The sequence below is a fragment of the Rhamphochromis sp. 'chilingali' genome (genome assembly GCF_963969265.1).
Source record: "Rhamphochromis sp. 'chilingali' genome assembly, chromosome: 22".
NCBI lineage: Eukaryota > Metazoa > Chordata > Actinopteri > Cichliformes > Cichlidae > Rhamphochromis > Rhamphochromis sp. 'chilingali'.
The window spans coordinates 24,412,032-24,424,257 of record NC_137950.1 but is presented as its reverse complement, the minus strand read 5'-3'; the positions used below and the strand labels follow the sequence as shown (position 1 = coordinate 24,424,257).

The 12,226-nt window shown below is 41.7% G+C and overlaps 1 protein-coding gene across 9 annotated transcripts in view; it reads left to right on the top strand.

Annotated features, from left to right (window-relative positions):
* tanc2b (tetratricopeptide repeat, ankyrin repeat and coiled-coil containing 2b) overlaps positions 1-12,226 on the top strand; it is a gene marked incomplete at its 5' end in the record, with an annotated part of 176,719 nt that overhangs the window by 108,095 nt on the left and 56,398 nt on the right. For 6 of the 9 annotated variants that reach the window (XM_080872109.1, XM_080872113.1, XM_080872116.1 and 3 more), the window contains one exon: positions 11,352-11,468. The exons of 2 other annotated variants lie outside the window; for them this stretch is intronic. In XM_080872109.1, the coding sequence (XP_080728235.1) occupies positions 11,352-11,468 (117 nt within the window). Of the gene's footprint in view, positions 1-11,351; positions 11,469-12,039; positions 12,221-12,226 lie in introns of those variants that run through there. One more of the 9 variants, XM_080872110.1, reaches the window with a different exon arrangement.

The window sequence follows — 12,226 nt, the reverse complement described above, 5'->3', positions numbered from 1 at the left end:
GTTGTTCGGTTTGAATATAATCTTTGGGGTTTGTTGTATTAACTGGGAGGTGAAACTCTTTGAGATTAAATATCTCTTTTGCAAGAGTCTCCAGATAGGGAGCATTAACCTAATTTGTTTAGAGGCAAGAGAAACAAGACATTCCAAAGAAAAACCATGGAAGCAGAACATCTGAGCCACCATGATAACCAGTGTTTAGCCCTGGTTTCGATAGCCAGACACATCTCTTTTTTTAAGCCAATCAAAAGTAAGACAGGAACAAAATCCCAGATAACCCGACACTTTGTCATTCTACCTACATGTGATACCACTGGCCTTTAAAAGCTCGCACTTTGTTCCTCATTCTCAAAGTTTATTAGTGAGATTTAATTATGTGTTGCATGCCGGACTAGTATTCTTGTGTATTAAAGTCCTTTTCTTTCTCAGTCGAACAGCAGTTGTCGAATAAGTAGAATTACTTATCAAGTGAGTCGGTGTTGCCCCTTCAGTAACAACTCCCTGGATTCTAGAATTACAGTCTTTTATTATGATTAGAGAAGAGGCAGTGAGCGCCGCCATTAGCAAGATGAAGTCATCCTTTTGATCCCCACTCCGACCAAGCTCTTTAAAGTCGGCTTCCAGTGTGTGTACCAGGTAACAACCTACAATTAGAAATCTCCCCAAAAGCTTTCAAAACAGCTACAGTAATATGACGCAGCTAAAGAAGTGCAACCCAGACAGAGACAGCTTTAGCAATAACAGGCTTGGCTTTAACTTTCCTTTTTTTTTTTGTAATTTAAGTAATTAAAAAAATATTAGGTTCTCTAATTGTAGGCAGAAAGGTCCCGCTGACATTCAGTATGTCTCCTGGCATCAAATGGCTGTTGTGAAAATTTCAAAGCAAGTTTGCAAGAAGTAAGACGAAGACAAAGAGCTTCATTGTTGTTGCTCACAGAAAGGCCGTCCTTGGCAAAGTGTTTGACTTTGTTGATCGTGGTGTCTCTGAAAGTTTCAGTTTCTTTATGTTTTATTTGTGACAATGACTTTTGCATTTTATTTAACCACCATCATTCCAGCCAGTAACATTAAAACTGCGTAGCTGACTGCTGTTATGCTGATGAGATCCAGTTTTTATGTTGCAGTTTTTACATTTACTGATCTGAACAAATTGATGCTTAAAGGAGAAATATTCTTTAAAACTTAGACAGGAAAGCAGGAACAGAGCGGGAGAATGCAGGAAATTGGGTGGAGTTGAATCCAGGCCCTACAGTAGCCTTCAGCAACATGGGCCACCATCTAGATGAGCTACACCGTTGTACTGATGTCAGATCAATTTTAAGCTACTTAAACATTCTATTCATGGGGTCGTTAAGTGGTTGGAGACTTTGAAAAGGTCAATTATTGTTTTAAAAACACAAATTTCTTTGGTTTCCTGGTATAAAATAAGGGATAAACATTGGAAAAAATGAAATAAACTAACAGGGAAAGAAAACACTGATGTCCAAGTGGGCCAGAATCTTACAATTTTACAATCCCTAAAAAATGATGAGAGGCAGCAGAAAGATTCAATAAATATTTTGATATCAAACCAAACTGACGACAGAATTAACATCTATTTTTTTCTACGCCTAGAATAAAAAGTCTTTTCTCAAAATCACTCTATTCCCTTTTCTGTCTTTTTATCCTTGAGCATTTTTGCAGTGAAAAGGTTTCATTTTGTGGAACCAGAAGAGCATACTTGTTTTGTATTTATGAGCAATACCAAGGCTTGAGTTTTTCTTTTAATTTTACTCTCTAAACATCCAATCTTTCTTGAAATCCTGTTAACATATTTTTCTGTGTTAGTGGCACCAAATGTGGAATTTCTATTCAGTGTTTTTCTTTCTTAATTTTAATCCTCCTCTGTGTAGCACAGCAAGCGGCTGCATCTTGCAAGAGAGGCTTTACAAATGAAGTTACTATCTTATGACTATTACTGTGGTTTTTACTTACGTTTAGTTTTATCTAGGTATTTAGCCGTACCTTCTGGAATAGAAGAGGGAAAAAAACCTGTATTGTGGAGAAGAGAAACCCGCAGTGTACTATTAATAGCAATGATAATGATTTGCTTACAAAACAGAGCAGTGGGTTACATATACCACCTCACTCCTTTCTGCGAATACCGCTGGTGAAGAGCTGAGCAAACACTTCTCTGTGAGATGCTCACACAAATACACAGAGACCTAAAGAAGTGTGTTATTGTATGTGTGTCCATGCGTATCCAAACCCTTACGGACTATTGCACAGGACTCCACAGTGACACCAGGCGCAGTATTAACATTCACTACTTGTCTGTCTGCTGTTAACTTATTTGCTCAGTCATTTCAGGGTCCTGAACCCCTACCAGGCGTTTGTCTGGATCACAGCTCCGACTTTCTACCCTTACTGTCAGTCTCCTAACTATGTGTATGGGATTACATGAGGGCCACAATTGATTACAGCTTCTATCTGACATGAAAGACATTTGGGGAGCTTTGATGGTCATTTTATGTCGTCCTAAAGACAGTGACACATTATCAGAATCATCTCAATCAGAACAGCTTAAAACTGGAAGCATGGATCAGTAATCAAATCTGTTTTCTTTGTAGTGTTTATTTTAGCTTCCTAATTACATAACAAGAGCAAAAGCATCCGACCCTCACTGATTTTTCACAAAGACAAGGGTGTGGTTCTCAAGTAGTGTCTGTGTGAGGTTATAAATATCTCCACTAGGGGACCAACTCCAGCTGGGACAAAGGTCAAGACACCCTTGCTATTATTAGTACACTGCATCAAGTGGTGTCCTTGGCAATTGTGCTCCTCTCACTTTCCCGGAGTGCCTGATATTTGACTTTACCTTGCTGCTTTCCTCAGGAGTGCAGTCCTCTCTGGTCTCCTGCTGGGAGAGGGTATGCCAAACGTTCATGGTCACTCCTCTGTATCAACCTGCTGTGGAAGGAGAATGTACACATTTTAGACCAGCCAATAAAGGATTAAAAAAATGCTGCTCGGAGCAAATAAATAAGGTATTTGAATTTATTGGTAACAATACATTAAACAGCATCCTATGGATTTTGAAAGGATTCCATTTTGGAGACTCAATTAAAAGATTATCATGCTGTTACATAATAATATAATGATAAAGTGACATGTGAACAATGGAATCGTGCACAAACAACATGTTGAGCTGGTTAAAACATTGTAGAAAATCCTGTCTGTGAAACGAGGACAAACAATCTGAACAGGAAGTGCATCTATTTGGCAACGTCTGCAGAAAGAGCATTTTTCTTGGCATCTTTTCTTGCCACTGATTTTTGGTTGTTCAAGAATGGTAAGCAGGGACCAGCAGCCAATCAGGCAGGAACCCCCCTCTCTACAGGTTTTCTTGATCCACACGAAAACCTCGCTTAAGGAAGGTCCTACACGGGCAGTTCCTATATTTGAAACATGCACAAAGATGTGGGTGACCCTAAAAGGACCCTCAAGTTCCTGCTGTAAAAACAGCCTTTGCTCCACGGTGCCTTTGACTCACATCATGTTTGGCCACTAAAGCTCAGTCTTAACTTGAGATCATCCTTTGTGTGGGGATTACCAACTTTGTCCCTCTGCTTTTAAAAGGCAGTAACCTAAAACGGCTCCAAATTCTTTCTATAAGTCTTAGATTTAGGTTAACCCACTCATGCGTTGTTGTGCATTTGATATCACTTGATTTAGTGCTGTTGGTTTAATCCAAGCCCAATAAGGTTATGTGAAACGTTGAATTAACAGCTCTTTGGGTTAAGGAAAGCTCAGTTAATGAGCCTTCTTAGGAAATCAGCCCCTCCCGCCTTCCTCTTAAAATTCCGGCTGTGCCTCACCTTGCTCCACTAATCCTCCCAAGGCCTGTAATGATAGATACACATTTGAGTGTGTGCAGACACTCGCACACAGACACTTGCACGCATACATTAAAAGTACAAAAAAATAAAACAAACAGGGGAGGCAGCCGAGCTAATGGACTCGCACATGCTACTGACTGTCGGCAGCCTCCGTGTTGCACGGCAACATCTGGTCTGTATTGTTTTGTTTAACAAGTCAACAAGAGAAGCACACAAAATCATCTGCGGTCTGTGAGCCGGATTATTAAATGCACACTGGGCACAAGTCTTCGGGTCATTCATGGAGACTGGTGAAATAAATATAAAACTGCATCTCTCTGCTACTTCAGGACTGCAATGCTTTTGAACTCAGTTGCTATATGTTGAATAGAATGAATTACTAAACTCTTCATCTTCAAAATTACCCAAACATATCCACTTCATTGCAAACCTTTTAACTTCATAAGCCTAATTGTGGGCAGTTGTCTTTGCTGCTCCAAAGATTAACATCAAAAACATTGTTAATCTTTTCTGAAACGCCTCATATGGGCATAAAAGGACTGCTAGATCACATTATGTGTGATAAGATTGCATAAAATGATAAATTATCAATCAAAATTAAACTTCATTCAACTTCAGGCTGCTATAAATGCTTTGTTTCTGTCTTAAAAAAATCTTCTTGGATCTGTGTGATGTTAGAGAGAGAAGTTATCCTTAATATGGTGGGCAGCTCTAGCTATGAGAAGAAAAGCCCCACCCATCTGCTACGACAGCCAATCAGAAGAACACTTAATGGGAGAAAAGGACTTGTTTCAGATAGGGGATGAACGGAGGGGCTGCACCATTATTTTGAGCTATGAATCATGAGCACAACAGGTCCCCTGCAAAAGTTCATTAAGTAACACTTAACAGTCAGCTTGACTCTTCAGTATCATCATTTTTTAAAACATTGAAATGTGATATTGATGTGACTGTATTGCTCTATGAAAGCACTCAAAAAAAAAAGTCAAAGCTTCATTATTGTTCCAGATTGAGATCACATCATCTCTTTTTGGGTCAGAGCACAAAGGATCAGAGCTGCCATTGCAGCAGTTTGCATCTTTAAAAGCTGAATTCCTTGAATTGAGATGTGTGGAGGACGCGGTGCTGTAAAGCAGCTGAGATTTGTCAATACAAAGAGGTTGTTTGATTGCATTTGAGCAAAAGCTGGGAGCTTTTAGTGCCGTTGAAGTCAGCTTCTGTCTGCGTTACCACCACCCTAAAAAGATGGACAACTCTTCCTTTCCCTGTGCTCTGCTGTTGCCATAGTGACTGGGCCGGCGTGCTCAGTTTCTATAAAGCTCTGCTTAGGTTGCAGACAGCCGGGCAATGTATGTCCTCACCGCTGGTCTGTACGTGAGTGTGTATGTTAATTTGTGGGCGCCCGTGTCTTTGTCTGAGTGGGTGCCTGAGGTCGTATGCAACTGACACAGTGGTAGAGACGCTGCGATGTCTCCTTTCGCTCGCTTATCATTCACTTATCTGCAGCAAATGAGAAAATGTGCATTGCATATTGGAGCTTCCAATTCATATTCAGATCTTGTCATTTATTTGTTGAAAGCCCAGGTTGTGTCTGAGGGGACTGCCATGTTGAAAAGAAGCTTTCCTCTTTCATATGCACAACACCGTGTGAATTTGAATCACAATATTGACGTGCTTTCTGTTTTGTTGATGACTTCGCCAAAGGCTGTGTGTCTGTGCTGACAGTCTTGGGAATAGATATGAGCTTTTTAAATTTTTCACAATGTCCTTTAGCACCAGTGTTTCTGTGGATCCCTCCCTCTTTTCTTACTCTAATCTCACATATACACTTGCATACATGTCGCATGCATATTCATATTCGAACCCGCACACCCAGAGCATGTAAGAAATATCTATTTCACGGCCACGTGCATCTGCACATGCAGACAAGATATATTTATTCATAAGCTCATTAGAGGAGTGGATTTGCCTGCTGCCATCCATCACACTGTCACCCATCCTCAGCCTGGCACACACTGACAACAGAACTGCAGGAGAGAAGTCCATGGGATTTAGTCTCCTGGAACCAGAGCTATAGAGGGGATTTACTCCAATAGACAGCGTTTCCCTTCCCTATTTTGTAGAGGTGAGATCAGGGAGACTACAGACAAAAGAAATGGTAATCTTCTTTTCACTGTAGTTTATCCCAAAATTGATATTCTGGGAGGAGAATGCCTTTAGTCTCTCAGTGCAATCAGTGTCAAGGCATCGCAGGAAACCTTTGGTACCGTAAATGATTTAAAATGTAAAACAGTTGAAATATATGGGGGAACTTTGTGTTCATGCTCTTGCGAACACACTGCCTACACTGTCAGACTGTCACACTCTCCTTCCAGCTTGTTACAGGTTATGGTGCAAGCTGTTGCAAGCTTGTCAGTGCAGGTGCAAGAGCGCCTTCAGGAAATCGGACAGGACTGTAGGTTGAAATGGAAGCATAAAAATACAAGCTTTGGCGTCTTTTTCTGCTATTGCACATTCATTTTTTTTACCTAACCAAGTGAACTTTTCAATATCGTTAAATGGACGAGAGGGGCAAAACAGAAAACATGCTCCAGCCCTAACCCAAATTGTGTACAGTTAGGAAAGTGTCCCTACCTGTCTTCCTGTTTGAAAGTTAAAAGCTCCATCAACCAAAATAATTCTTACTTGGCTCCTCAGATAACAAGTAGTACGTGTACAACCTTCACACCAATATGAGCAGAATCTTTTCACACATCTTTTGTGTGAAGGTCAAAACTCGACATAATCTATTGATGGGTAACAAAAAAATGAACAAATAGGAGATGAGAATACAATAAATACATTTTATGTAATTGTATTGTAGCTAATTTATATTTAGTTACATCCATCCATCCATCCATTTTCATCCGCTTTGTCCGGGGCCGGGTCGCGGGGGCAGCAGCCTAAGCAAAGAGGCCCAGACCTCCCTCTCCCCAGCCACCTCCTCCAGCTTATCCGGGGGAATACCAAGGCGTTCCCAGGCCAGCCGAGAGATATAATCTCTCCAGCGTGTCCTGGGTCTGCCCCGGGGCCTCCTCCCGGTGGGACATGCCTGGAACACCTCACCCAGGAGGCGCCCAGGGGGCATCCTTGTCAGATGCCCGAACCACCTCAGCTGGCTCCTTTCGATGTGGAGCAGCAGCTGCTCTACTCTGAGCCCCTCCTGGATGGCCGAACTTCTCACCCTATCTCTAAGGGAGAGGCCAGCCACCCTTAGTTACATATAATAATAATAATAATAATAATAATAATATGTAATATGATTTTAATGCATTTTAAAATTATTAGTATTTTGTTTTCCTGACACATATGTTCGTATCACATCATTAATTAAGTTTATATTTATTTACTAACTCACAGTTAGTGGACTCTAAACTCATAAAACACTGGCCAAAAACAGAAAAGCTTGTAAGTTTGTCTGTCATGGCGTTTCATTAAACCGTGGATGACTCTGGAGTCTTCTAGTCCTGGCGATCACTTGTATTTGTTCATTGTGGCATCTGTGCTGGATAACCTCCTAGATTTGGTATTTAGCAGAGTCCTGTCCAGGCCATACTAACACAGTGCTGACAGTGATTATGGCATATAAACACTTGTACTTTATGCACATGCACATAACTCTGAAGCGGCACTTAATTTTCTTTGCCAGGCAGAATTCGTTTTCATTTGTTTTAACTTTGGATTTGTTTGTGAGCAGAGTATGTCAAATTGTGACAACAGATTGCAGTAGATTGGTGCACAATAAGATCATGAGAAAAGGGAACAAGTTGTTAGTGCCTGGTGCAGGCCTGGATCAAGGTACAAACCTTATTTTTTTTTATTTCTTGGAATTTTAAGTTGTTTTTAGTCATGCCTGAAGCATGATTTTTTCGTTACTCTTATGCTGGCTAAAATGCCCTAGCAACTTCTTTGCTTGGATTGACATGGCATTTGTTGCAGACATATTAGCAGAAAATAACTGTAATAACTTTGATACATTATTTATTTTTATCTAAAATTTGACTTTGTCTAATACAACCTGATTAGGGACCTAATATTAACTAATTAGTACAAGTAGTAGTATCATTTTTGTGGTAAAATACCATGGTGTCATTAGCAATACTGCACTATTAATTTACAAAGTTGGAGGGCCACTGTCTGAACCCATCTATATTATTCTCTCTTCTACTGAGTATTGAAGTTAATTAAAACGTACAACATGCATTGTCATTACAGGTGAAGTAGCCTTAAAGCAGTTTCCACCAACAATGTTTAAAATGAGAGTAACGCGTCTGCTGTACTGAACACCTCTGAGGAACAGAAATTAACAATGAAATTAAATATTCTTCCTTTTTCATGTTTGCTTGCATATTTTACACAATGCTGTAGAGCGAGTAGGAATATTCCAACGATGGAATATGTAATGTGATACTTGAATTAAAACAGAAAAAGTTCTTGCAGGGTTTTAAGATAATATCTACACTGCATGAAAACTAAATGGAAGGTATGGACCACCTGCACATTTCACTGAGAGGAGCTGCTCAGCCATGAAAATCCATGCCATGAAGCTCCTGGTGCAGTTTCTATACAGATGTTAATGCTAGAGGAGCTTTGGAAATCTGCAGTTATCGAGTCAGCAGAGCATTAGCAACTTTGTAGCATTTCATTGCAGTAACTCAAAGTGGTGCTAAGTAGTTTGTATGGCCCCTACATGCTTGTATGCATGCCTGACAAGATCAGGGCATGCTCCTAATGAGATGACAGTGTCCTGGGGGCTCTCCTCCCAGTTTGGACAGGGGCTCTGAGCTCCTGGACAGTCTGAGGTGAAACCTGGCAGCATCTGATGTGTCCCAGAGGTGTTCTATTGGATTGTGGTCAGGCAGAGTTTGGGGGAGAGTCAGTGGTATCAATTCTTTCATCCTTCAGGGACTGCCTGCATACTCCCTCCACATAAGGTATTGTCATGCACCATAAGGAACTCAGGACCTACTGCATTAGTGTAGTTCTGATTATAGGTCCAAGGATTTTATCCCAATACCTAATGGGAGTCAGGGTGCTGCTGCCTAGCCTCTAGAGATCTGTATGTCCCTCCATAGATATGCCTCCCTAGACCCACAACCAAACCAGTTATGTTGAACGATGCTACAGGCAGCATGAAGTTCTCCACAGTGCCCGCAGACTCTTTCACATCTGTCTCATATGCTCAGAGTGAACCTCTCTCATCTGTGAAAAGAAGAGTGCGCCAGTGGTGGATTTATCAATTCTGGTAGTGTATGGGAAATGCTAATCTGGCTCCACGATGTCAGGCAGGGAGCTCATGCTCATGCTCTTGAGCACTCCTTCTTGCTCTTGACACTGTGGTGGGATTCACAGCAAACCTTCTGGCATTGGCATGCATTTATGTGCCATCCTGGACGAGGTGCTGGGTCCAGCCACCCCTGCATGCTACCAGTAGTGACACTGACCTAGCCAAATTTAAAACGAATGGGGAAAAAAACGGTCAAAAGAAACCCAAAAACCGTCGGTGCCATCCACCTGTAAAACCGTTCTTTTGGGGGTTGTCTCATTGGTGGCCCTCTAGTGCACCTGTTGTTAACGTAATTAACACCAAAGCAGCAGAAACTGACTAACACCCCCCTCTGCTACCTAACTGACCAGAATCGAATTGATTTGATGGTGCGCTCTGATTTTAAAAAGTATATAATATATATATAGTTAGTGGAAAAAGAATAACATTGAAAAAGATATTTGAACAAAGACGCAGAGTTTAAAAGCTAAAGACTGAAAATAAAGCTTGTTTTGAAAATGGCATGTTTACAAGTCTGTACAGCCTGTGAGGATGCTTGAACTTTCTCGCTGTATGTTACGCATTTTACATCGACCATCTGTACCACTGTACTGTGCTCAACAGTATGTAGGCAAAGGGATTAAAGCTCTCCTCCCCACCCATTACACACACACACATACATTATCCTGACATTAGCTGTAACACGAGCCCTAAACAAAAGTGGTGAAGAATCTATTCTGGTTTTGCACTCGCTGTTGCTTGAACATATGTTCCAACTGCTGCTCATGACTTCCTGCTCACCGCACTTTGGTCCTGCACAGTATTTCTGCACCAGATAGCTTTGGACGTGTGTGCTCACCCGTAACAGTAATGGTTGCGACATACAGTATAATCTATTTTAAACCCCTATTTAACCAGATTAGTCAATTAAGGGTAAATTATGCTTAGTTGCTGCCCATCTCAAACCCACACCAGTACAGAAAATAAAGATAATAGATTAAACAAATGAGTCTTATGCACAATTTAGTTGATATTGGCTGATTTCTTTTTTCTTTCTCACAGCTGGGCATGACTCCAAGTTCGTCATAGAAGTTATTTCCATAGTGAGGACAAAAAAAGGGGGAAATATAGTCTGGTTCCTCCTGTTTATGAATATAACAGAGGAGGAGGGGAAGTCATTTCTGTATTGGATTGTATTGGGTTGTTTTTTCTTTTTTTAGTCTCCATTTGTGTGGTATATTAGCCAGATATTCAGCGTAAGCAGGCTTAGCATTTTAGTGCTAATTGACAGAACATTAAAAAGCAGAGCGAGTGCAGGAAGCCTTATGGTCTCATTATTCTTGCTGTGGAGAGCCATCACACTCGGTGATTTTAACAACAACATCCTTGCAAACAAATGCCACTGAATGGATCGCAAAGGTTTTCTTCTTTTTGCATTTCTTCCAGGGTATGTAGCCTGTGTGTGTTTATCAGTACAATGACTTTGCCTTTTATGTGCGTCATAAAACTATTTTTTTAAGAACACCACAATGTATGGACTCATGACACTGTAAGCTGAACTGGGTAACGGTGCTCACAATCTGTGTGCCGTGACCAAGAACCCATGAAAGGATCATACACAGCCACCACCCCCGGCTTTCTGTGAATCTCTGATTTTCTCATTTGATGTCTCAGACGCTGTGGCTGAGTCGGGCGCGAGGACATTCCCAAAATGGATCTCATTTGCATTCTTGGTGTGATTTTTGACACTGGACAAACAGACGCAACAAACTTTTTATTTATTTAGCTTTTCTTCTTTTCTTTTTTTTGCTTCCTGGTATTCTTGCATTTCAGTGGTGGGCGGATGTTTTGCAAGTGTATTGGTTCGCCCTAGCGAGGTACCTGATTGCTCACGTTGCTTATTTACTCATGTGTTTGCTTTATCTGACCCGAGGCAAACACAAGGTGTAAGAAAGCCTTCAGGATGTTTTCATTTTATCAGTGTGCTGCTTTAAGTTCATGCTGTAAGCTCTCTGACTTTCCTCCCTTTCTGTCCTGTCCCTGTCACTCCTCTCTTTCTTTTCTTCTTCCATCTCCCTGATTTATGTGTGTGTCTCTCTGTGTGCACGTGTGTGCACGTGTTGTCTCCTTCTGGGTGTGTGTGTGTGTGTGTCTATGCTTTCTGCTCCCAGCCCCTCTGCGGAAAGCAAAGTTTGTGGAGAGCCCTCGCATTCCACAATCAGAGCTTGGCTCCCCTACACACACCTCCACCACTGCCAAGAATCCAGACCTGGACACATACTGCCCTGGTAAGTTTTGGCCAGCTCATCCCTAATTTTGTGTGTTGTTTATTTATTTATTTTTTGCTCATTGGTTCTTCTCTGTGCCTCCCTGATTTCACAGACGATGATCAGTTTTCGGGGTATTCTGCTGCTGCTGTAAAACATTGCTAAGGTTATTAATGAAAAAGCTTTGCTGGGGCCTGCAGTGTCCATCCTCATTGCCTCCTCCCTCTCTGTCTCTCTAATCCTGTCTCGCTGCTTTCTCACCCCGGTCTGCTTTTCGGGCGGATAGCTCGGTTAGGTGCCACCGCTGTTTTCCGTTAACTTTGCAGTCGGCTTTTTCTCGGTAATCCTGCGGACAGTCCACATCCCCACCCCACCCCTCCCCTTCCCTCCCTCCCCTCCCAGTCTATCCCCATCAAACCCCGTCTATCCTCCTCCCTTGTCTCTTCGTCTTCCTCGCTCAGAAGGACTTTAAAACGGGTCACCTGAGGATAGTGCTGTGCTCAGATCTGGTTCTGGTATATCTGCTTTCTCATCTTGCTTCTCCTTTTCCTGTTGCCATTGAGAAATGCAGTGCTAGCTTCCTGCCCTGTCTTTTTGGCTCAACCTGTGGTGGAATAGGAGAACCCAGGGCTGGATGTACACATGAGAAATGGTGATGGAAAGCCTCGAGGCTTAACTGGACTTATTTAGGCGGAAAATGTTTGAAAGTGTGCTACCAGCCTTCTCCGTCTGTGAGCCTCTTCTGCTGACTTTCTGCTCAATGGGAATTCTAAGTAGGT